We start from the raw sequence: 27979 nt of genomic DNA, 5'->3' as shown, positions 1-27979 counted from the left end.
CGGTTATGTGCTGTTAGATTAGAAAGTTCCATCAAAGTGAGAAGAAATCGGCGTGAGAAACGATGTCTTTTCGTCATCTCCGCCTATGCCCCGACAGATTGCAGCCCGGATGCAATCAAGGATGAGTTTTACCACCAGTTATCTGTTCTTCTCCAGAAAGTGCGTTCGACAGATATTGTAGTACTAGCCGGAGACTTGAATGCCCAGGTCGGGCGTCTAGGCACAGAAGAGAGTCGTTTAGGTGGCCGATGGGGACTCGTTGGTCGCAGGTCAGATAACGGGGACCGTCTACTGCAACTGTGCACAGACCACAACCTGTTTCTGGCTAGCACTAACTTTCGGCACAGTCATCGCCGATGTGCCACCTGGCGTCCTCTGCATCCCAAGCCTGGACTCAGATTGATCACATTGCAATCAGCTACCGCTGGCGTATTTGTGTACAAGACTGCCGCTCCTTTTGGAGTACCTATCTGGACTCTGACCATGCCTTGGTCTGCGTCAATCTTACCTTACTTTTCAGTGGACAACGAAGTGACCGCCACCAACGGATTGATGTTAGCAAGCTGGTTGCAACTTCTGTTGCAAGTAAGTATCGAACCGAGCTAGCCTCTAGGCTAGCTACCACTCCACCGAAAAGTATAGATGAGCATTGGTTGCAATTGCATGACGCCATGAAAATGGCGGGTACAGTCAGTTGTGGGTTTGCGAAACGTCCCGCTTTTAAGCACTGGGTTTCTTCTGGTTCCTTACAACTCATTGAACCCCGTCTGTCTACTCCGGGTGACCGTGAGTTTGACCACAAACGAAGGATGTTACATAAGGAAATTGGGCAAAGCTTGAGTAAGGATCGAGAAGCCTGGTGGTCGGAGCGTGCTAATGAGCTGGGAGCAGCAGCTGTTTCTGGTAATTACCGGAAGCTCTTCCAACTCATCCGAGCCACTGGCAGCAAGAAGTCTGATGTGAGCGAAACAATCTGCGAGGATGATGGGATGCCAATCACTAACATCCATCGACGTCTTGGACGGTGGGCAGAATTTTTCGAAGGGCAGTTCAACTGGCCTGCTGCTCCGGCAACATCGGTCAGACTGTCCTGCCCTCCATGGCCGGTGACGACTGATCCACCGAATGAGGAGGAAGTCCTCAAGGAAATCCAACTCTTGAAGCGCTACAAATCACCTGGCCCAGATGACTTGCCTTTGGCTCTTTTTAAAGATGGTGGTGACTTTCTGACTACGGAACTGATGACGCTGTTTACAAAGGTGTGGGAACTAGAGAGTGTACCAACGTCATGGAATGAGTCGATAGTTGTCACTATCTTTAAAAAGGGTTAACGTCGTTCCTGTAACAACTATCGGGGGATAAGTCTACTTCCGATTGCATCCAAGCTATTGGCTTCCGTCATACTTCGTAGGTTGTTCAAAACTCGAGAAAGATTGACTCGCGAGGAGCAGGCTGGGTTTCGTTCTGGTCGAGGATGTATTGATCATATCTTCACACTCCGCCAAATGTTAGAACACCGTCATACTCATCAAAGGCCAACAATCGTAGTGTTTCTTGACATCAGGGCTGACTTCGATTAGTTGGATAGGACTGTTCTCTGGGATTGTCTATTGAATAAGGGTGTGTCTGGGAAGTTTATTAAAATCCTAAAAGCCCTATATACAAACACCTCAGGCAGAGTGAGGGCATACAACCACCTTTCTCCATTGTTCCATTCGAGCAGTGGGGTTAGGCAGGGTTGCCCAATCTCACCATTCCTCTTCAACTTCGCCATCGATGACATTCTAGAAACAGCTCTGATGAATGTAAGTAATGGTGGTGTGGATCTGTTGTCTGGAGAAAGACTTCTCGACATTGAGTATACTGTTGATATTGTCTTACTGTGCAATAATGCCCAAGGCATGCAATCCGCACTTAATCAGTTGGCAGTCAATGTCCGTAGATATGGTATGTGCTTTGCTCCTTCGAAGTGCAAAGTACTTCAACAAGACTGGCAGGATCCTAATCCTGTACTCACCCTGGATGGTGAGCAGATAGAAGTAGTCGAGAAGTTCGTGTATCTAGGTAGCTGCATAAGTGCTGATGGGGGTGTGAGTGATGAGATCAATGAACGAATAGTGAAAGCCAGAGCGGCTTATGCCAATCTGCACCATCTTTGGCGCCTTTGTGATGTTAGTCTGGCTGTAAAAGGTCGGATCCAAAACGCGTCGGTGAGAGCAGTTCTGCTCTATGCTTTTGAAACCTGGTCTCTCCGAGTTGAGGACGTTAGACGACTCTCTGTGTTCGATCATCGTTGTCTCCGAAGGATTGCTGACATCCAGTGGCAACACCATGTTAGTAATGCAGAGGATCGGCATCGTGTGTTCGGGCACAGAGACGATAATCTAGTTGGTGTCACCATCTTGAAACACCGACTTCGGTGGCTTGGACATGTTCTACGAATGTCGTCCCAGAAAATTCCATGTCGTGCATTATTTGCCGACTCTGGGACTGGTTGGAAGAAGCGGAGAGGTGGTCAGTGCATGACATGGTGTCGTGGCATGAAAGAAAGCTGCAAAGGACTGGGTTGTGCTGGTCCTTCACGACTCCCTGGTTGGGGTCCGAGAGATGGTGCTACACAGTGGCTAGAGACGTTATCAGATATGGCTCAGAATAGAAGCCAGTGGCGATCCTGCTGTAACCTTCTTTTACTTTCTTCATAAAAAGTGGTTGTGTCTCCCTTACCTGAAAGATTTCTTCTGATTGTACCTCGTTACTACCACACTACCTTACACCAATCTCTTCGTTATTGTCCTCTTTTTCTTTTGCGCTCCTTAGTTTTTTTTTCTATTTCTCTTCGCATTCTCATTGTTTTGTGTGGCGCATATATATTGGCGCTCTCTTGTACCAATATTTATGTGTTCAAATAAATAATAAATACATAATTAACAACAAGATTAAAACACTAACTTTATCTTTCGAGCCAGTAGCTATAAAATTCATTTGTATTGCGACAGCAGTTATTTGACCACTATGTTGTCGAAGACAAATTGATCTTACTAAAGGATTTTCTAACTTGGAACCAACAAAATACGCCCATACTTCACAATTCCCACCTCCGCTAACTGAGATAGAATTAGAAGCAGATGCGCATAGAGTACCACCAGCTTCACCTGTCCCATTCTCTGCATGTTCAATAGAATGTGACCAAGAAGTATACAAAGGTACAATGGATAAATTGCAAATAGAATGTATATCGGACTGAACAGTAGAGTTATCATCTCGTTTTGATTTAATTTCAGGCTTAAAGCTAAAGTGATATAACTAGAAAAGAGAAAATAAATAACAGTAATAAATTAAATGGACAGACAAAATAAGAATGTATGATGACATATTTACATTTAGATATAGATAGGACAAAATCCACTTACAAAAGTGGAAATTCAATGACCAGACATATTATATGATGTACACAATAAATCTGTTATTCACTGAATGTTATGTCCATAAATAAATGAATGGAATTTCAAAGCAAACTACATCGACAGAGATTGTTAGGGAAAATAATAATTACGTCTGACCAACGCCTAGGTAGATGGACGATAATTAGCTGGTTTAAGAGTAAGTTGGAAGAAAGGTAGAAGAAGGAGGGGTGTGTATCATTTTAACTTCATCTCAGCGTGCTAATACGGTCGGGATGTTGGCCTGCACATATTTATTTCAGATCATATGTTGATTATGACTGACTGATTGACTATAATTCAAACAATTATGATTAGGTAAGTCCAATATTATAACGATTCACTGCAACTTATACAAGACGGTGTGTTGACTACAATAAAGTATTTCAGGAATAAATATTAGTTAAAATATAAAATTCAAATCAACTGTAATTTTCAGAAGGGGTTTTGTGGAGATTTTTGTAATTTCAATAGTTGAAATCATGAGCCAATTGAAACTAAACAACCATGGAAAACCTGGAAGCACTTGACGGCTGTTTCGTCCTAGTATGGGACTCCTCAGCAGTGCGAATCCATGACCTTATTTAGGCGATCGAACCCAGGACGTTCAGTCTTGCGTGCGAACAATTAACCTCTAGATCACTGAGTCGGCATTCAATGGTATGATTAGTTTTGAGAAGCAATTGTTCGAGTCCTAGTAAAATGTTGTGATCCATGGAGCCAATCCATGTCGGGTGAGAGACAGTCACCAACTAAAGACAATAGGAGATGATTACTTAATGTCATGGATTGATTAAGGTTAGGCATTAACGTCGGATGCTGGCTCAGTGTTCTAGAGGTTAAGCGAGACCGAAGGTCCTGGTCCAAGTCCTGCGAGAGGGATCGCATATGTATATGGTATTCGGTGGTGAAATCAATATATTCATAGTCGTCAAGGAACTTTATTAACCTCACCAAAGGTTGTTTAGTATGGCATACTCTATGTTTAATCGAATCTATGTTAATTGAGTAGTGTTAAAGTGAACGAGGGAAATTTGACAATTAACTATTTTTATAATGACTATCGATCAACCATGTAAAAGAATTAATTGATCTTCAATGTTTCTGGAGAGTGAATTAAAATGTACTTAGGTCTCTAGGACTAGCATCTCACCTAGTCGGAGTATTAGACAACGTGCAACTCAACAGCTTGAGACACTATAATCATGTACAACTTGGAATAAAAGACAGTGGGGTTTCCTTTGTAGCATCTTATCGCATTCTGCATAGAAGTGCGATGATCTTTATTCTTGGGTGTATTTTCAAGCAAACCACCATGGAAAACCTGGTGTTCTAGCTTCAATTGACTCATGATCTCAACTATTGAAATATGCAATTATATAATAAAGAATAGATACTTTCATGAGTATCTGGAAAAATCTCATAATCACAAGCACTAGGTAGGGAAGTTGTTTTCAAATGAAAATTCTGTGATAACTTCGTAATAAAAAAAAACCCAGCTCAACGAAAACGGTGCAAGCATCAGGTTATACACACTTCAAGTTAGACCATAGAACAAATATCGTCATTATGCCAAAGAACATTTAAATAATACGATTATTGGAAACATAATAATCAAAGATCAATCGGCACCTAATTCTGAACATTAAGTGATCATTTTTAGACCAGAAAATTATCCCCTTTTAGATAAAGGTCTGCTACAAGAACGTTTAGGACTGGCTTCCTAGCTAGTCTTCATAAACCTGGACTACTTCCACACGTAAAATTAAACAATACAAAAACGGTGGGAAAATGTTGGTAAAAGCTTTACGTTAATGCTAGTTTATATACAGAAAATTTATAGAGTTGTACAAGACCGTGCACTTCTATAACTCTACAGAAACATACCGAACATAGCAATGGTTTAAATAATTATCCAATCGAAAAGTGACACGTGCTTATCCACTTTAGAGATTTTCTTGAAAAGCTTTTTAGTGCTGATCATATACGAACTATTTCCTAGTGTTTTCTGGGCTTCTAGATACTTCAATGGAGGATATATCTTTGAACTCCTGAACAACATGCACATATGACATAATAGTCAAAACTGAATTTTGAAACAAATTAAATAGGGTCAAATCCATCATCGAAACAAAAAAAACTAACCCTAACTGCACCAGATGACCAGCCAACAATGACAAGATTAGCATCATCGCAATAAGGTGAAATACCACAAGCGATAGCTTCAACAGATGAATTATCGTTTATCAAAGGAATTAATTTATCCGAACTGAATACAGTATCACCATTGGTCATTAGAACAATAGTGAAGAGACCATCATTCCATCCAATTATGATATACTTTCCACTTATGTCAATAGTATAGGTTGTGACAAATATAGTTCGTTTCATTTCTTTCTTATTGCGACTAACGTTAATCCATGGACCTACAAAGAGAGAGAATAAACGCCTGGGTAATAGATGAAAAAATGCAGTTTCATGATTAAAAGAATCGATTTTTCACCGTTCGTTCACCAGTTCCAACTCTGCACCAGGAACTTCCATTTAAGTTAACTGGTAGTATCAATACCAAATACATAAGCGGTATAAGTCAAAGCGGCGAACGAAAATCTAAACAAGGTTATTTTCATTTAATTACATAATAATTAGTTAGTTAGTCAATGATCAATAAACTCGATAAGATACAATCCAGCAGAGCAGATTCTTTCATGAGTATTTTTATAAATCAGAGGTGCAAATATTCTGCAGCTAACACACAAAGAAAACTACAAAGAACAAGTGCTGAAGAGAAAATGAATCCAAAAGGTACAAAGAAATCTAAAACAAATAGTCATATATATAAATCCTTAACGTTTATACACAATTCTTAACTGTACAATTTGTTATACAGAATACACAGTTGTTGAAGTTTGACTTATTAATGAGTATATTTGTCATTAAAAACAAGATAACAAACACTACTATTCATTATGTTACCTAATGATAAAGATACTCCTATTATGCCTCAAATAAATAATTATAGGGTCAAAACGAAAATGTCAGAGAATCCTAATGAATAGATAATAAGACGAAGGAATGGCTTAATGAATTAACGACTTTCAAACGTATTTACGAAGCAAATAATTAGGAAGCATTGAAAGGAGAATTCACTGTATACATTACTCGAAAGTCTTGTTTGAAAGGAAGTGAAGTATTTATAAATGAGATCACTAGACGCTTAATGGGTAACGGATACAACGTGAACATCATAAATCAATGTAAAATAATTAATAAACAGCGATCACCACTTTTACTATGCGTTACTACAGAGGTCATTATTATCAAGCTCTTTCGATCTGACTTTTGTGTTTAAACTCTCGCTGCTAATTGGTTAGACAATTTTATATTATTTGAGAAGAAAACACTGTTACAAAAGACATTTGAAAAACTAATTGACAAATATTTTTGAGCAAAGAAAGCAAATTATCACAGGCCATTTTTTAATGAAACAATTTACCTACCTTCAGGTGCACCGAGATGAGCATTCCAAACATTGATTCGACCAACTGATGACCCACCGCCAGTTTGAATGAGATAACGTCCAGTTGGTTCAGAGAAACATAATACTCCCTTTTGATTCGGTAATAAATGATGCAGTTCATCAAGACAAGCGAATTCATCAATTGATGAAAAAGTGACATTTTCAGTTAACCGGCCTAGATATGCAAATGTATTCGCATTTAAAATGAAACTTTGACCTTTTCTATCAAGAATAGCTAACAGTCTGCCACCATTCGGCGAGTAAGCCAGTGAACAAATAGCAGATGTTGAGATTGCAAGAGACTAGAAAATAAAATGTCAAAAGAGAGAGAGAAAAGTAAAGAAAATCAAACAAAAGTAATTGAAAACCATTAAATATAGTAACACAACATAATAAAATAAATGTTAATTCTCACCTTTATCCAATTCATAGATATGAGACTGTAGAAATGGACAAAACCATCCCAACATCCCACTGCCATAACATCACGTAAACATTCAGAAGGAATAGATTTTTCACTATCCGATGCATAATTCGGTAAACGAAAAGCAATTGAATTAATCGATGATTTGATATTCAGCTTTTTACTAGGTTTAATTTTTTTACAACCAGATGATTTCGACGTAAAATATGACCCAAATCCTAATTCACCAACTTCCCATAAACAAATTAAACAATCTAAACCACCAGTAGCCAAAATACGACGTTTCGGATGCCAAGCAGATACAGTCACAGGTTTGTGATGATATCCACTTAAAGAAGACACTTGGGAACTGATACTAGTTGCTATTCCACATGTAACACTGTTTATCACATTTGATAAATCCCAAATAAGTATACTAGCATCCTGACTAGTACTAACTAGCCATAATTGTGAACTCGGCATACCGTATGGTCTGATCGTAGAACCGTCAGAGGCAAAATCATCAAGAAAACATAAACTGAGTATTGGCATATTATGTCCAAGAAATGAACATAATATCTAAAAGAAGAAAACAGAAAGTAAAACAAAGAGTTAATGATGAAGTAAATATATTCAATAAAATAGGACTTACAAAAAAGTAAATTTATATAGGTTTATACCAATGATAACCATTTCGTTATATTGTTTTAAAAAAAACATATGAAAAGCGCGAAAAACTTACCTTAAATGATTGAACCTCGACAACCGTAACTGTGCCAGACTCAGTTCCATAAGCTAATAAATTACCTGTTCGGTCAAGTTCAATTGAGATTGGGATATCTTGAGAACCAGTTAGTGGTGTGACTGGTTTATGAATTGCAATTGGTTGAACAATTTTCGGTAGGATAGATTGAATGTCATTAGTACTTAATTTAATACGGAAAAATTTTTTACATGAGTCACCATTGATTTTCTCTTGATAATTTGAACTAAGTAAACATGCATATCCAATTGTATGAATCCATTCGTCAACATCTTGATTGATAGCCAATTCAGCGAATGAATACGGATGTCTAATAAACAGAAAATTAAACTAAACAATGTTACGTTGTTAAAAACAAACAGACTGATTATTTGGGTTGCATTGGGTCTCGTGTGTTCAAGTCGTAGTATGAAATGAAAGGAGAGCAGTTGCGCGATCTCGCACACACACTCTCTCTAGGTCGATTATCAATTAGTTCACCTACATTGTCAGTGGGACTAGTGACTTTACACTTACTAATTGACACAACGACCAATGAACAACCACTAATACCTTGACAGTTATCAGTTCACAAGTTACTAGTTCTAATCGAGTGGACAACCAGAAAACGAAAACAGAGGGCAGATTTGTTGCCGATTAACACTACTCTTCATAAACTGATCCTCATATAATAATAATCGTACTAATAATAAAAATAATAATAATATAAGCCCTGTTAACGATGTAGACGCTGGTACTATGAAAGACCAATCTATTCATTCTTCTCGAATCACATTCTTACCTGATCACTTATTCGTTTATCAACCTTGACTGTTTTCATGTGAGTGTATGTGTGTACATTGCTCATCCTACTCCTCACATTTCTGTAGCTTATTTTCGTTTGATTATAAATATCGATTCACGCTTGGTTAAAGGGAGTTGGCTCACACGCCTTTCCTACCGCACTTCGTTTCGTTTCGCTCTCCCCACTTCGCTTCCTTCGGTTCGCTCCTTTGATTATCTATCCAGATCGACGGTTGTGTGGACCATAAGTATTCAAAATTCATTCTCGTATTTGACTTATTTTCGGCTCGTTATTCACTAACGCGATTTCAGTCGATGATTATATACGAAGATTGGCTGTATGAATATTTCAATAACAATTATAATGCGATCCAAATGGAGTCAGATATAGGGCCACAAGAACGGTATTCTCTTAAAATGATCAATAGAACCATTTTCAGAGTTGTTATCATTCATTGAAATAATTGTTTTAAATAAATGAATAAATCAACAACTTACTTAATTAAAAATTCATAATTCGATGCAAGAAACCTTTGCATAGTTATAATTTTATCCTTCATAAGATCTAATGAAGTAGGAATATTGCTCGGTTCAGATTGATGATGTGCAGTAGTTGTAACTAATTGAGAAAAAAATTATCATAATGATCAGAAAAAGGGTGGTAAATCTCAAGGATAATGATTATTTACTTTGTTTCATACATAATGATAGTACTAATGATAAGACACTAATCTAACAATATTTAAAATGAACATAATTCGGGCTCATACGTGTCGATAAACAGCATACAAATATTTAATTAAGTTCTTTTCATGAATTTTATCTGTTCCTTTAACTAACTCACTCACTTCACTTCATGTTACTCAAGAAGCGAGAATATATAACCTTTAATAAGTTATTTACATTTTCTTAGCACATATAACTATTAATTCATTTTTGTATTGGTTATTTGAAACTTCCCATTTATGTTTAGGACTGCAATTGATCACTCTCTTATTGACATATGTGAATCCTGTGCGGATTGCCTCGATATTGCCTTGAGTCACAAGCATTACAGGGAAAGATGGATAGTGGAATCCAGTTTGACGCGCGTTTCGTCCTATTTGGGACTCGTCAGCTTTGTATATAATGATTAAGGAAATTTAAACTACACACCTATAAATTTGTTCTTTTTTTCTAATTGGAAATGACTACAATTATTCTGTAATGGCACTAGAGATGACCTTGAGTGCAATATTACTACATCAATACGATGTCATAGTTTCCTTACGAAGAATTAACCATTCTCAACTGATTTCGCAGTGTTGTAACCCATACATTCCAAAAACAACTTTTCAAATGACACGAATTTGAAAAATTTAAAACCATACATCTGTCATTTACATATAACATTGTTATCTGTATCAACATGATTATGCCTATGAATTGGTATAAGTCCTGTGATTATTTTCAGAATACATTATTTATTTATTTGTCTTTTAAAATGTCAGATGTTTCATTGTATTTTAACAATAGAGGGTAAATTAAACATGTATTCATCAGAGTTCAGCCTGATACCACACTTCACTCTAAAACTGCTTTAGAATATCTGCGAACGAATAAACCATATGAGAAAAATGATACTGTATTACTTAGAAATAGATATAATTGCTTACAATTCATGGAAAATACGTTGTTAATCCTAAATGGTCGATGAATAAAAACTAAAAAAGCCAATATCATTTTCATCACGAAATTGTAAGAGGAAAACCAATCAAAATTAAAAACCGATTGATGTACTTTGAAGTAGAGATAGACGGTGATTAGTAGTGGAAACCACGACTCGAATTTCTTCTTATTAGGAACTCGACAACTGGATGTACCTACCTACATTCGAAAGTTGACGTTTGCTCCAGGACTCGAATCAAATGTCTTTCGCTTCAAACGCCATAGCGTTATCTACTTAGCTACTGACTACAAATGGCCACTTAATCAATTATTTCAACTTAGTTTGAAAGTGTGCAGTAACTATAACCAGCAGCGAGCAACGAATAAGATGTCTTTAAGCAACTAGGTTAAGACTGGCCATGTACGACTACCCCAATGACTTTACAATAACTAAATCACCCAACATGTGATCGATTTGAAAGATAACTGCTTTTACTTATAACACTTTATAGATAGTTTTCAAATGAAATAAAACCTTGACGAAATTGATCTTAAAGTAATATTTCGTTTGGTGATAGACAATGGAATACAGAATCTACTGAAAGTATTGTTTAAAACATGTTATCTTGATTTAACTGGATCTAAATTTTGATAATTTAACTGGAATTTGAATCCACCACCATTGTTTCTTCAAACGTCAAACGTTTAATAACTAAGCTATTAAGTCCCCCTAGCAATCAATTCAACACACCTAAGACCGAAGAAACCTCCATTAGAACCGAAACAATAATAAAGATACATTTAAATTCAGTTTCACCCAGTTAGCAGTAATGACCAGATGGAAAATAGAGCACTTACTGTATCTATTCATATCGTCTAGCAATGTCAAACCATATCCAGATTCAATCTGATGAATAAGAAACGCTGGACTACTGAGTAAACAAACAACTTCATTTAATCGACCGGCATGATGCTAAAATTAATTTTTACGGAAAAACATACATCTCGGTCATCAATCATTTAGACAGGGTATTCGATATAACTAGTCAAAATGTTAATACATCCAAAAAACTGAATTGATAGCGACGAAGTTAAATTACGTATACAATGAAGCGGCTATTCATCAATGGAGACTGAACGATAGCTACATTATGTGAAAAATCAACTGAAGTTAGAAACGTGAATCTCTGGTTGAGAAGGGTATCTTACTCGGCATAAGACCTAATTCTTCACTTCGATCTCGTTTCTGGAGGACTAAGTTCACAATGTTTGTAAGTATTCACAGAGGACTAAACAGTTGTTGAATAATCCCACAGAGAAAATTTATACTCGAATTAAAACAGATAAGTAAGAAGTACAGCTCAGATATAATTCTAAAATACACCATTTATCGATTTACAGCAAACTCTATTAAAGTATCAAAAATGATTCAATTTATTTTAAATATAGAAGGAGGGATGATAATAAAACATTCTCAGTATAAGACTGTGGAGATTGTTGAGTTTTTGAATTGAGATCATGAACCGATCAATGTTAGACCACTATTGAAAACCTGGAAGCATTGGATGGCCGTTTCGTTCTAGTATGGAACTCCTCAGAAGTGGGCATCCACGGTCCCGCAGGCAGAATTCGAACCCAGGACTTTCGGTCTCGCGCCCGAACGTTCACTGCTGAGGAGTTCTATACTAGGACGGAACGGTCGTCCAGTGCTTCTGGGTTTTCAATGGTGGTCTAATATTGATCAATTCATGGTCTCAAATAAAATATTTATTTATCCAATAATAAATAAGCTAATAATGAACTTACTAAATGATAAATTAAATCTTTCATGTTTCGTAATTTTGAAGCTAAAATATTATGTATAGTTTGAAGAGTCACTGTCTTCAAATGAATTTTATCACTGGGCATACTTTCATCATATTTTGCACGTTTGTTAAAATTCCTCATTTGATTATTTTTGAAAGTATATTCATATTTTCCATGACCTATAATGTATTTTGATTGATTAAAACATATATCATAGACTAGATTGTGTATTTCACGACTGCTAAATGATAATGCTCCTGATCCAAGATTCCATATAGCAAGCTTTTGTTGTTTTATTGTTTGCATAGAACCATCAGGCGGTAATTCATTGTCAATTTCATCAATATCAGCTTTTTCATCCATGAAACCAGAGAGTAAAGGATGAAGACCAGTTAATAGGATATACAATAAAAGCGACGGCAAATGTGGTTGTCCTTTACATAATGTAGGCTTATTTTTATTATTGAATTGATCATTGATTATTCGATAAATAATCTTCTCATTTGATATTATATCATCAAGATTGTCCAATGGCACTTTTAAATCTTGCCAACAATCTGTAAAACCATTTTTGAACTGTTGTTCCATCCATGATTCAATTAACCATTCATCAATTAAATTATGTAGTTCTTCTGTTGACAATGGTTGACGACAGCAAGTGAGTAGACCAAGTGTAATGCGAGTTAAATCTGATCCACAACTACATTCAACTCGTTTGACAACATCTATTACTAAACTGGATATTGTATCAGGCAGTTGTTTTAATTTTGCATCCAACTATTTAAAAATGGAAATCAAACAATTTAAATTGATAATCATACTTAAAACTATGAATAACAAACGTACGAATACATATAAATCATTTGAGAGGCATTAAAAATTATGTATATATGAATCACGTCGATGAGAGCCACTTTGTTGATATGTGCTAAAATGAAGTTTTAGTCAATCAATCAATCACCACATACAACCTGGCACGTATGTACACCGGTTTCAGTTGCCATACCCCGTTAGCACAGAGAGATAAAACTGCCAGGCCAAATCCCAGAGTATTAGAGGTAGTAACAGAATATATGGGAATAAAAAAGATTGGGTGTCGAAGATACGATTCAAGCAAAATATAAATGGGTGGAACCAAACACCAAAAAATTATGAATTCAGAAGCTCAGAATTTGAGTGAAGAAAAAGAATGGATGTGCCTACGCCATTTCAAATTATTTTGAGCAATATCGTTCAAGGTCTCTAACCACCGGTTATGATAATTACACGATAGTCTACACCTATAGACATGGCTCAGTTCCACGCTCAAAAACTTCGTGGACTAGTAGCTCATTTTTATGTGGCCGTCCCTAGCTTTCTTCCAACTTACTCCTACACCAGACAAGATTGTCCGTAGAGGTAAGCGGTTGTTATGCATACGTAACACATATCCTAAACACTTCAGTTAATGAAGATCCACTACATTATCAATTGATTTGTAATCTTTGCCCAGTTCCCTATTCTTAACCCAGGCACTGCTTACTCTGTGTTTCCAGCACAAGAAATACTTCGAAGACACCTATGATCGAATAAGATGTTGCAATTAGCAATATTTATTGGGAAAATCTCCATGAATAACTATCCATCAATGCTATAGTTAGTTGTGATATCAAACTAAAGATATCATATAAAAAAGTCAAGTTAAAAGTTAAATGTACAAGATAGGACACTAACCTGTTCATATTTACTGTACAAACGTAATTCATCACAAGCCAATTTCAAATAAAGTGGAATACTTGCTTCTCGTTTTTGAATTAAAACAGATAACTGTGAAGTAGAGAAAACGAACAACAATCAGATTAATAAAACAAATATGTAAACCTTATTTTATTCAAACACTATAATCTACAGTGAAACCAATGAAAACACAATGATTAAACCATCTAGCTCAGATAAAATTGCTACACTGAAATGATCCACCTCAGGTACATATATTCACTGCAATTTATAGAAGAAAGCATAAATTCTTCATGTTCAATGGGATATCCGTAATGTAATTCAATTAGCTTTTCATCAAACATACATACTCGTGTATTTGATTTTTTTTTAGACAAACTTTAATCGCTTTAAACCTTGTAACACTACCTAACTGATTAGGACTTCTTTAGATAAATAGAATCAGATTCTGACTTGAAAGCTAGTGATTGAAAGTTGAGCTCGTTAATTATGAGGTTACATGAAAAATACATTTCATCATATGACAATTTCTGTCCATTAGAAATAACAAAATGATGTTGGATACATTTGAGATATGTGAATAGTATGAAAGTTGATAGAGGTTATTATTTCACCAATTAGTTTGAGCATTTTAAAATAAGTATTTAGTTAAGTGATACATCAATGTAGTTGTCGCTAAGATTTCTTGTGTTTTAATTAATTTTTATTATTTATTAACTACAAATATGTCATAGAGCTTCTTGTAATCGAAAAGCCATATTTATGGCGAAACTGTAAGCTATGAACGACCCTATGAGAGTAACACCAAAATGATTTTGAGAATATTCATCTTCTTACACTAGTGTCAAAAAGGGGTTATTAATAAATGTGAGGAAGTAAGATTAGTATTTAGAGTTAGAAGTTAATGTTAGGATTTGGAATTATGGTTTTCATCCCGAACTGACATCAATTTTAATGTCAAAATGCTATTTAATCAATTGGATTAATGAATTTTGCGTCCAAACCCATAACGTGTTATCTTTAAATACATTAGTTAATCCATTGACTATAGTCTCATCACGTATCGACCAAATGAAATTATATCCACGAAAATATAAAAGATTTAACGTTGAATATGTTGAACATACGAGTAAATCAGTTATTGTTTTGAAACAAAATTGATTTCAGACAAAATAAATCATTGAAACATACCTGATTTCGAAAACCTGATTCACTTAAAACTTTTCCATATTTTCCAAGTAAACTACGAACAGCTGCACCACGTTCGTGTGTAGTTAATCCGGATACAGTTAATAGTTGACAATCAATTCGATTGCACAAACTACGAGCAACTGATGATTTAGAATCACATGTTAAAACGAATCGAACATTCTGTGAAATAGAATTTTCAAAATTAATCAAAATCATATGGTAACAGGCAGTTTTAAAAATATAACCTTTACGTATTTATTGGCAAATTCGATACATGTCAAATATCCGACACGAAACAATTGCAAAGTTTTAATATATCCGTCCCTATGGATACTGGTAAACGAGGCTAATTCAAACCACAATTATTTGATAAGTAATACTGTAACCTCCAACACAACAGAAGTACACATGAACGACAACATCGAGGATCGAATCCAGAACTTTTAGAACTTGTGGTGACAACATTGTTTTAAGACCAGTGAGTTGGCCAAAAAACTGTAGATTGTCAAAATTTTATTGTTAGATAATTAAGAAATAAATAACATAGAACAAGGAAAAAATACATATATACGTACGCGTACGCGCGCGAATACACACAGAGGAAATACTAGAAAGACTTGTTATTAGTGTTTATAACCAAGTCGTTTTTTTCTGAAAACTGTCATTCAACATGTCATGTATCAGATGTTAGAGTCGAAAATAAATACACACGTCAACCTATTGTATATTTATCCTTTATGTTTATTGTTTTATAATGATAAAACATCTCCCACTCAATGCAGTTTGAACACAAAAAATGAATTGAAAAAAAGATCGTTCAATTAAACGTAATATTTCCAGTCGGATAGAGATCATGGGATGGATATTAATTGGGATTTTGGAGGATAATTGACTTAATCCCTTTAATGCTATCCTTGAATTATTACCTCAATCATTTAATTTTTTTGAGACTATGAGTGGAAAGTTTCGTTTGAGACTAGTTTAATCAAGAATAAAGATAATGACTATTATGATGGCGCTGTGTCCGAGACTAATACCGATACACAAAATTCCAATTTCCAAACCCCAAACGGTTACTGAGTGAGAACATTAAGAACGAAGAAGGAAATTTATTGGGCTAGATAAAATCATATACATATATGTCTACCATCTCTTGGTCAATAACATGCACTTGTTATTTAGACGATCTTTGATTGATACAATGTGGACTTCGCAATTGGTGGTTTTTGACTGATCCACAACTGATTATTTGATATGATATCGCAAATTAGCAAAGTATGCTACTGAAAGTCATATCCACCATAAAGGGCTGTTTGCACAAATTATCAGGAAGACTTAGATAAGCTGATAAGAGACTACCGAGATTCCTTAGCAATGAGAAATATAACTACATAATACATGGACGATACATTTTCTAATCAATCTTGATATTCTACACAATTAAATTTACATGATTAGATTTTATTAAAATTTTGAAATTTTAAATGCTGTAGCTTGAGAATGGTCGGCAGAGGCATGCACTTTTAAAAAGTGTGACAAAATTCTAGTTAACTCTGATCGAACAAGACTTAATCTCAAGTTCATTGTGGAAAGTGTTTAGAAAAACAAAACTGATCAATCTATTTATTTGTCTTCTGAAGATGAAACAGAAAAAATAAATAATCTTCGGTTACAATCATTACAATAACGATGGTTAAAACACGTTTATGATTATACAGGAAAAGAAATCACTTAGCAAACAGTACCCGTTAGGTCCTATGACTGTCAATTATCACGTGAAAAAATCGCTAATCTGAATATCGAGCTTTGTGACCTTGCTCCTGTGATAAACCAATGATGCGTAAACCAGCACTAACAGCCTTGAGTTAACTCTGAGTGCTTACTGGTCCACTGTAGGTAACCTATCTCCTAGCCCAGCCCGTTCTGTCCAGAACACAAACATCGGCTTCCGCTGATATAATAGTAAATTATTAAGGAAATATTTACAATACAACACATGAAACCTAACACTTACAAAATTAAGATAACTTTTAAGCCACGATCAACATGAAAACAATTTAACTGAATCAATTACCTTGGGTAAAATTTGTGGTAACCATTCTAAGGTCATTGGTTCCAACTGATCACAGTCATCAATTAAAAAGGCAAACTGTATATCATTTAAGTAACCAATAAATTGTATGAAACGTGCAAAGCACTGAATATTGAATCTATAGTAGAAATATAATAATAATAATATGCTTGACAAGTTAGTTAATTAATGAATCACCAAATTATAATTTGGATAGACGAAATTTGTTTAAATTCGTTCAATCTCAGGATTATTTACATTTGAGGATAAACAACAGGTGAGAAATCATGAAACCATAGATGCTTCTATATTGTATTCTCAGTTTAAACTCGTTACCAATTCACATTGTATTGAATAGAATCCATATAAATTAATAATATTCATATATTTGTGCTAGTTTTAACATGAATTTCCCGAATCTCATATGAGAAACTATAACATGCCATTTTAAACGTTATTGTTATAATGATGTAAAATAATGTATTTTGTTACATCAAAAGCTAACTGAATTCGAACCAATAGTCCATTGAACTCTAATTTAATAATCTTAATCTTTTTACAGTTATTTTGAGAATTCTCTACCAGAATACGTAGTATCAGCACCTTCTGTTGATTCATTCAAAGCGAGATTGAGGCCCCACAGTGTTACAAACTCCAAGGATTATTACAGGTCGATAGACCTCCTATCCTTACTAGTGAAGACTGAGATATGAAAATCTAGTATGAAAACATTGATGTGAACTATTACCCTTTGTTTTTTTAAGTAAACAGCTCAGACAACAATTATCAATCATAATTGAGATCAGGAACCGACAAATGTTAGACCAGCATTGAAAACCTTGAAGCACTGGACGAACGTTCCGCCATACTATGGGGCTGTCCAGCAGAGCGCATCCACGATCCCTCACGCACGACTTCAACCCAGTACTAGAACTCCAAGAATTGCCTCAGGAAGCTCGTCACTAGTTAGCATATGATAATTGTTCCATTGTGTCAGGTGTAAGGTGGTTACTAACCGAAGACAATGGAGGATGGTCGCTCAGTATCGTAGATTGATTGAATCTAGACACTAAAACTGCAGGATCCAGGCTCAGTGGTCTAGAGGTTAAGAGTTCGTGCGAGACAGAAGGCCCTGATTCTGAGACCTGCATGAGGGATAGTGGATGAGCATTGCTGAGAGAGAATTCAGAAAATGAAATAATCAAAATCATGATTGAATTATACTACTTACTTTAAATCTATATTAGAAGAGATTTTATTCACATTAAAAGATGATTTCATTTCATTAAATAATTTTCTAAGAATATCATTACTATTACAGATATTATCAAGTTGAATAGTTAATAGATTTAACCAATTTTGAAGTATTTCATTCAATTTTCTATTCGATGGTAAACCAGATATTGATAAACCATTACAGAAATGTATAAATATCTGATGTTTAGCAAATATTGGACGTTGTTTTGAAATAAATTTAGAATTTTCCATTGAATTCACTAATTGTTCACTTGAATGTAATTTAGAATTAAACTTTTTTTGTATTGTGTTATTCGTTGAAAATGATCTATACCAATCGGATTCTATCAGTGATATTGTTAAAGCTGACAAATAGGTAGTTTTCCCACTACCAGTCGGTCCAACAATTAAAAGGATACCACCATCACAACCTTGAAGCAAATGATATTTTTTTCAACAAAAAAAAACGATGAAAAAGAAAATGGATTGAAATCGTGTGAATTTTGGCTTAAAACAATAAAGTTCTGTTGAATGAAATGGTCATTCATTTAACCCGATATTCTCGCATTTAAAGCGATTCAATATTGACAGTGAAAATCATTGATAATAAACAGCTATTGTGTTAGAATATGGTGAATTGAAAATGTACACTATTATTAGGTTTATAGCTCAGTGTGTACTTTGAAAGTTATTTAATTGTTACGAAACTTGAACGTCTTAAATATGAATACTGATAGAGTAATACTAAGTAACCTATGTTAAACAGACGTCCTTTGGTACCATTGTATCTTACTCCAATTATATCGTATAATGATGATTGCCGCCCACCGTCATATATAATTATCGACTTAAATAGCGTTAGTTAATAACGGATAAAGTATAGATCAAATACGAGAATGAAGTTTGTGTACGTATATTTCGTACACTCGTTGATCTAAACAAACAATCACGGAGACGAAAAGAAATGACGCGCAGTGGAGAAGGCGAGTAAGCCAACTCGATTTAATCAAGCGTGACTCAGACCAAAAATAATTTACATACACATAATGAGTAGTGAAAACAATTAACACATAAACGATATAAAAACAGTCAGGGTTAGTAAGCGAAGAATAAATAAATTGGTCTGTCCAGAAGCCATTCAACACAACCTAATTTCCGAAAACATACTTTAAAAAAAAGAAAATACTTCAACATTTATCCATTATGGTAAGCAACACCAAAATTACATGCACGCCTTGCATAAATTCTTATATATTAGGTGATCTTTGAATTATCAGAAAGGGGGTTTTGTGGAAATTGTAGTAATTTCATTGTTGAATCCATGAGTCGATTAAAGTTAGACCATCCCTTTCTGATAACAATCATCATGTGCTTACTAGTGACTGACTTCAACAGGTACTTCCTGGAGTTCTAGTGAGAAGACGTGACCAGGAGTACAACCGAGTCTGTTGCGTGATAGTAACTCACTGAAGACAATGGTGGACGATGGCGCAATTTTGGGGATCAGTTGAATTTAAACATCAATGCCGATGGATGTTGGCTCAGTGGTCTAGAGGATAAGGGTTCGCGCGCGAGACCGAAGGTCCTGGGTCCGAATCCAGTGAGCGGGATTATGGATGAGCACCGTTAGGGAGTCCAATGCTAGGAAACAGGCTACTGAACATCGTCTTATCGACAGGTGTTCACTTATTTATCTAAACACATAAACATTGGTACAAGGAGGTACCAAATCATTCGGTTTGTGTAAGGCCTGGGATACTGTTCCGGTGCGCAAACTGAAACACGTAGTTTTCGTAACAGGAAGCTCCCCAAGGCTTTCGGCTGAAGGTCTACTTCACAAAGCAACTTTAGGAGATGCAGTCCCATGGTAGCGGGTGACCAATAATAGGTCCAGTTCTTCCCTCAGAATACTGAAGCTCATCTGCACCACTGGTTTGAAATCAGGGTTTTCCATATACACCAAACCAGTTAAAACACCGGACACTCGCTTTTCATCCTTTCAATTTCATAAGCAACTGCCCCACCATGGTAAGTCAGTGAGTAGGACTTCCCTAGCACAGACTGTATACGCGTCGCCGTGTGAGATCATTTTGAGAGAGGGGGCTGACTCTCCCCACTCTCGTCGGTACCAGAGTATTTAGGTGGCTATTATCGAAAACTTCAAGTATCCTTAAGCCCTTCATCAACCTCGAAAAAAATCACTTTAAATTGACCAGTCAGATTTTAAGTACCAAATAATCAAATTCAAAATCATTTCGTCTGATGGGTTTCTTTTTTAGAAAAAAATTATTACCTTGAAGGTTTGTTGAATAGTTTGAATTGTTTTGTACACTTAATTTCTTTTCAGTTGATTGAATTGCACGAGCCAGATGAACTCGATGACCACGTTCAGTTAATGCATTAAAAGCTTGTTCTACTTCCAGTAGATGACGTGGTCCAATTGCACATGCAGCTGAATAAACATATTCTCGTAAGAATTCAATAGTATTCAATGACTTATTAATAGTTATAAGCAAATTATTATCACTATTATATACCTGAAAAAAAATATATAATAAAATGAGAAATAAAAAATGCATATTGAGAAATAAGAGCCAAATTTAATTAATATACCATGTGATTTAAAAAATATTGAAAAGTACAAACTCATACACATATATATAGGACTTGGAAAGTTTGATATCAACAAAAATCCGTTTGCTTCCCGTTAGTTTGAGTCCATATGAACAAAGTGAGGGTATTTAAATGGATTATTAATTCGACAGTAAGTGAATATATATATATATATATATATATATATATATATATATATATATATGGTTTGAAAGAAAACTAGTGCTGACTAAACGAAAACATAACATTAGTACATATATATCAAGTTAATCACTGTTGAAACCGGTCGTGTCATCAGATGGAATCGTTCAGTTTGATGTTCATAAAATAATTTCAATCTATAGTTAGTGCTACGTTTGGAGAGATTACGAGATCACCTAAATCGGCGAACGGAACGAAGGCTCAGCGACACATTGGCAAGATAAGCTAACTATTCCGATGCGTCCCAGACCAACTAACTAGAGGTAAAAGTTCAGGTTCAGATGAGGGAAAGTATATTCCACAACTCAAGCGTATATATACAGCATAAAAATGTCTTTGGGAAACGTCACAAAATGACATACTAAAAGAGACAACGAACCAATGACATTTAGGATCCTTGCAAATGGGAGAAATAATCTAAAGTTAAAAATGAGCGCTTCTGGCGCGAAAATGAGAAATTCGAATTTCCAAAATTACAAAATCTTGACGTTTATCAAGTGAATTCCAGGGATCTAGCATCCCCAAGAGTTACAAACCATAGATGATATATGGTTCAAAATTAGTCATGAAAGAGCAGATAAATTTGCCATTCCTTCGAATTTTCATTCCTAAAATTAATTTTGAGTAAATGAACTTCGATCTCATTATTTAGTTGTATTAATGTATCAATACATTATAAACACCATTACCACATGCAAATCTGGTGGACGGGATAACATGCTTATGTGTATAATTGATACCATTACATAATAGTAATAATAATATCTTACAATCAGTTTTATCGATTATAATAAAACAGAAACTTACTGAAGTACTATCATTATCATTATGAAATAGACGTAGAAGTAAAGATTTAACTGTTGCAAAAAATTGACTTCCGAATTCATCTAAATTTCCCATTATTGGATAATTATTTATTAAACCATTGAATTGAGCTGAATAACTAAATCGTGAAATACACACAAATAACAAGTAATTCTCAGTAATAAAAAATATTAAGATAATGAAAATAAGTTAAACTGAGGTAAACTGAGAAAAACAAATCATTCAAGTCGGTCTACGATAGTTAGACAATGAATGTTTAAAATAAAGGATTACTGAATAAAAATTTTCTTCGAATTAACTAAATTGTAGCTTGAACAAAAGATTATGTTCGGTACTAAGGACTAAATAACATGACAGTGGTTATGAATTAATGATAAACTAATACAGATATCTCACACACACAGGTAGTTAATTGTAGCTCAGTGGATAACATTTCTGTGTCATTGGATGGTGCGGATTCGAACACTACAAGATACGCAAATAATATAAATTTTCCTTAACTAACTAATGGCAATGGATAAGAAATCTGTGTTCATAAATTAATAGCTGTCACGGTTCTTTCCTTTGTACTATTTAAACTTGTGTTAATTTAATTTCGATCATTCATTTACTCTGAAGAATTGGCTTACGTCAAGTTACGAAACGTCAGAAATACAATTTTTCTACTTATTGGAATATAACAAAATAAAATTTATTATTAACTCTCTAACCAATGCTCAATTTATTTGAAACCATCAAGTCCTACCTTGGTATTGATACCTAATTCACGTTTTTTTGTTGCTATTCCTTTCACAGAAATACACTCTAGATTGATTTATGTGTAAAACATAACTTTTAAAAATAAAAGACTTTGAAAAATTGCAAATACCTGTTAATAGAATCACAAAATGAGCGATAGTAATTATGAGAGTGAATTGATAGGTAAAGATGTAATACCAGTTCATCGTAATTTTTTATGTATTAAGCTTTTAGGTAAGCATTTAGTACAAGAGCTATAAAAAAGGGAGTCTAAACTGGATTAAGTAGAGTTCAAACTTGCAATCAATAAGTTGAAAACAAAGCACTTAATCTAATAAGCCACCTACTTAAACACAGTGAATGCAATAGATTGACTTACTTATGACTAACAATAACACCATCATTACGAATTAATTCTTTGAAGGCGTTAAGACGATTACGTCTTTCAACATCATACTCTTCAAAACAATCTTTCAATTCATCTGGTACATTTCTAAAAATAGAAATTCATAAATGTATCAGTTTAAAACAATGTTTCTACATAATTATCTTTGAAATATTAGTAGGTTCAGGAATATACAGGTGAAATTGACCAGATATGTCAAATGCTCTTCAAGTTCTATATTTGAAGAAATTACGAATTCACCTAATGTGAAAACGGAACGAAGACTCAGTCACAAAATGACCAATAAGCGACACAGCCCCGCTAACTAGGGACAGAAGTCCACGTTCGAAGATGGAAATGTGTTTCACAAGCAGCCAAAACCACGAACAACCATGACAAGTCTAATCGAAAATACACTCATCTATATGTTGGTTGTACACCCATTTTGATTAATAATTAGGATGAAATCACATACATGAAAAATACTTGCTGTTATAACAAATTATATGCTGAGTATAGTCTATGTCAATTGAATACAAGAATATCGTATGTTATACAGAATAAAAAGGTCATACAGGGAAACTCAACCGAATACTACACTGAATAATCATCACATTGAATTAAAACGGAAATAATGTTGAACCAAGAATCATAATGAGGAAATCAATCTAATTTCGACTTTTCTTCCTATCATATCATGAAGATAGGAAAATATTGGATTGTATATTTTATATGTTATATTTAAAATACATTCTTAAATAGATTCATCATGATCTTATCGGCAATTACTTCATTTTTCTGATATGGAAAAAACGAACTTCAGAACCAACTAACTGTTGAAATATATGGTCTTCGTCCATGTACTGTATTCAACAGTTATCTGATGTTAAAGTATGAAACTTGTGTGGAATGCAAAATAACGAACCTATATTGTTTAAGGAAAAAAACACATCATCGCCATCATCTTATGCAAATTAGTCAAAACGACATGTAAAACCAGGACTTACTCTATAGATGCTGAATCTCTAATGAAAACACAAATTCGAAGACGTATTGCCTCATGAAAACTTATTGTATTCTGCTGTCGTCTTTCATGAATAGGGACTTTAGATATGGCAGCTTGTCTAGCCATATGATACTCCATTTCAGTCATAGACATTCCAGGTTTATAAAATTTACACACTTCAGATAATAATGATTCAGGTAATAACATAACTTCAGCTTCGTCTGGTATACAACCATAACTGGAAAATAAAATGAAGAAAAGTATGAGTTCATGTAGAGTTAAAATCTAGTCAAGACAACAGAGTACATCTCTGAATGGCATTCGAAATATTCTATTCAACTAATCTCCCATAACTTTCTAAAAGGATGATCAAAATGTAATCACCAATACAACCTGTTGGCAATGAACTAATATATCCTGACATCTATAAATAATATCTAATATAAACTGTTGAGTTGTCAAGTATATATACCACTATTGCAAAGCAAATATAACTCACATTCTGGTAAACAACACTGAAGGCAACTACATGAGTTACTCTTTTTTAGTTATCACATAAAACGATTTCTGAGGCATCAACTACAGTGACGAGTAACGAAAACATATCTGACAGAAATGATTGTGAATATGTTTCATGATATTTCGGTACCGAATATAATAACCAATCAATCATATATCACTAATATTGTTAAACTATAAAACCATAGGCTTCAATATATAAAGAGTTGACAAAAGTATTAGCTATGATTAACATTCATTAGAAAAGATTAATGAATATTTCACAAATATTTAATAAACCATTTGATGCTGGGTCAGTAGTTTAGATTTGTCAAGCGTTATTGAGAGAGACCGATGGCCCTGAGTTCGGTTCTCAGTTGAGGATCGTGGTTACCCACTACTGGAAAGTCTCATGTTAGAATAGAATGACATTGTCGTGCTCTCAAGTTTACAGTAGTTGTCAAACTTAGATCATTTTCTAATTACAATAAAATATTTATTAGTTATAAACAGATATGGATGGTGGTTAGCAGTGGAATGCACAACATGCGTTTCGTCTTATTTAAGACTCGCCATCTGGATATACCTGTATCCCAGAGTTGAAGTTCACTCTGAGACTCGAATCCAGTACCACTCGCCTCAAAAGCCAACGCGTTATCCACTTAGGCAATGTCGAGGCAATCCGCACAGGATGCACATATGCCAATAAGAGATTGATCATTCACAGTCCTAAACATGAATGGGAAGATTCAAATAACAAATACAAAAAATGAATTATTTAATAGTTATACAGAAAAAATGACAAAAAAGAACATGACAGTATTACCGATCGCCCAATAACAGAACAAAAATATCACTAGCAGCCGCTTGTTCTAAACATATCTGTAGTGCTTGTGAATTGTATGTAGCTGGTTCAGGAACACCCCAACGTAAATCGATTTCATTTAAATGTACACGTAAACCTAATGCAACATTCCTACGTAAAGCAGGTACAAGTATACCACATAATAGATCACGTTCAGCGTGCATATCACGAAATGTAGATGAAATAAACAACTGACAACATTTCCATCTAAATAATAACAATGGAAAAATGAGATACATTGATAAATTCTTGAAGACAGAGAGACAGTAAACAATATGTGTTCTTTTTTGGAAAAGTATTACGTTCGACAGTAGGTAATGCATTAATGCAACTCCAAAACTAAGTTTACATTGAGGTAAACATAATAAAGGTTGTCGAAAAGAAATCGTCAACAGTTCAAATAGATCAAGAGAGGGTTTTATAAAGCCGAATGAAATAAATAGTTCTAAGTATTACATACACAGCTCAAGTGCAAAGATAAGAAGATCAATAACTCATTATTAGATAGGATACCCTTGTACCGTTTAACGAAAAGATACGTGCCTAAAAAACAATTTGTTTCGGTAAAATTATGATTTTTTTCGAAATACTAATATTGATTCGTTAGATATCGGAATAACATTGATAGAGTCTAAATTGTCATATGTTGAAGGAGTCCCAAATATATCTCTCGTCAAGTCCCTGAAGGCTGAGAGATGTCAAAAAATTATATTCAACGAGCTTTTGATAGAATCTTCTTATAAACATCTAGAAAATACAGAATCAAGCGTCATAGTTTTGATTTGGATATTTACTGCTACTATATTTAATATGGTCCCAGAAATTTCCAGAAGCCCAAGATCAAGATTTTTCTGAATATAAAACAATCAAACATTATTCGCATTTTGCGTATTCTTTCTACTTTTCCAGTTGATGTGCAGAAGCAGTTGGGGATATCATAACCTGGTATGAAAGCAGTTTAAACGTATCGGTAGCAAGAGTTAATAATTGACGATGAGAAAATCACACTGAACACTACCTTTGAACAATCAGAAACTTACTTGGAGCTCTAGGAGAAACGACTTGAATAGTCTCAAATAAAAATCATGGTAGCTCTCATGCAGACATGTATACCCTAGCAAAATCCCACATCTAATGAGGCGCAAATAACAAATACTGATTCTGTCATTAATGACATTTATGAATTTTTACTTTGATAGTCTAGCTTGCATTAATTTTGACTCATATTTTAACAAATATGAGGACCTGTTCCGTATTGATCACATGAGACTGAATCACGCTACAAAAGTCAAAATACTTAGAACAATAGAACATGAGCACTATAGTAACTTGATTCTTTCAAACAATCCACGTGAATTTACTTTTGATCGTTGTAAAGTTTTATAGGTTCACATCAATGAAAAATTCAGAACATCGACAAAAAAAGCTTGTTTTTGCATCACTCAAATGATTCTGTGTCATGAAAAAATGATCTATCTCCAAACGATCATATAAACTTTAGATCAAATTATTTTAAAAGTAAAAAAAATACTTACCCTGATCTAAAATAATCACGTTTCGATAATATACTATTATCATGATCTTCTTGTATTTTTGTTTTTAAATTAAAGTGATGTGAAATATTCTTATTTAGTCCGTAGATTTCATCCATTTTCTCAATACGTTCAAGTAATTTATCTTCATTTGGTTCAGCAATATAACGTAGAATTTGATCTGTACACCCTTTGAATTCAATCCAACCATCCTTACTACATGATTTTGGCCTTTTTAAAAATAAGTAAATAAAAACAAGACAAAAATTACAAACTGATTTATATCATTTATTCACACTAGTGTTATTATAGCAAGTGAAAGAGACAACTTTGTCGTAAATATAAATAAGTTCATGAAATTTTAGACTATATTAAATTGACCTCGTATTGTACTCAATACATTCAGTTTGTTTAATCCCTTTAGTCATAAAACCTAATGATACAGAGAGTAATAGCTTATTTTGTATTGTTTGTGTTGTATCTTCCCATTGATGTTTAGGACAGTAATTGATCAATCTCTTATTAGTATAGGTTCATCCTGTGCGGATTGCCTGAATATTGCTTTAAATTACAAGCATTATGGGCAAATATGGATAGTGGCTAGCAGTGGAATGTACAACGCGTGTTTCATCCTATTTAGGACTCTTCCATTCAGCTACTGAGTCCTGATAGCTAAGTGGATAACGGGATGACGTTTGAAGTGAATGGTACATGGTTCGAGTTCCAGAGTGCACATTAAC

The 27979-nt window shown here is 34.5% G+C and overlaps 1 protein-coding gene across 1 annotated transcript in view; it reads right to left on the bottom strand.

The window, feature by feature from the left end:
* Window positions 1-27979, bottom strand: part of MS3_00005006 (uncharacterized protein) — a 70051-nt gene that overhangs the window by 23696 nt on the left and 18376 nt on the right. The window contains exons 15-32 of the mRNA XM_051213011.1: window positions 27243-27470; window positions 25669-25914; window positions 24346-24582; window positions 23333-23446; window positions 22198-22333; window positions 20870-21113; window positions 18572-19007; window positions 17344-17479; window positions 15270-15449; window positions 14076-14168; window positions 12363-13139; window positions 11415-11529; window positions 9408-9528; window positions 8106-8436; window positions 7376-7942; window positions 6941-7262; window positions 5586-5866; window positions 2950-3303 (exon numbers count right to left, since the gene is read on the bottom strand). Of these exons, the coding sequence (XP_051068946.1) occupies window positions 2950-3303; window positions 5586-5866; window positions 6941-7262; window positions 7376-7942; window positions 8106-8436; window positions 9408-9528; window positions 11415-11529; window positions 12363-13139; window positions 14076-14168; window positions 15270-15449; window positions 17344-17479; window positions 18572-19007; window positions 20870-21113; window positions 22198-22333; window positions 23333-23446; window positions 24346-24582; window positions 25669-25914; window positions 27243-27470 (4918 nt within the window). The remainder of the gene's footprint in view (window positions 1-2949; window positions 3304-5585; window positions 5867-6940; window positions 7263-7375; window positions 7943-8105; window positions 8437-9407; window positions 9529-11414; window positions 11530-12362; window positions 13140-14075; window positions 14169-15269; window positions 15450-17343; window positions 17480-18571; window positions 19008-20869; window positions 21114-22197; window positions 22334-23332; window positions 23447-24345; window positions 24583-25668; window positions 25915-27242; window positions 27471-27979) is intronic.

This window comes from Schistosoma haematobium, chromosome 3, assembly GCF_000699445.3.
Source record: "Schistosoma haematobium chromosome 3, whole genome shotgun sequence".
In the NCBI taxonomy this organism is placed as follows: Eukaryota; Metazoa; Platyhelminthes; class Trematoda; order Strigeidida; family Schistosomatidae; genus Schistosoma; species Schistosoma haematobium.
This window is presented reverse-complemented; position numbering and strand designations above follow the sequence as displayed.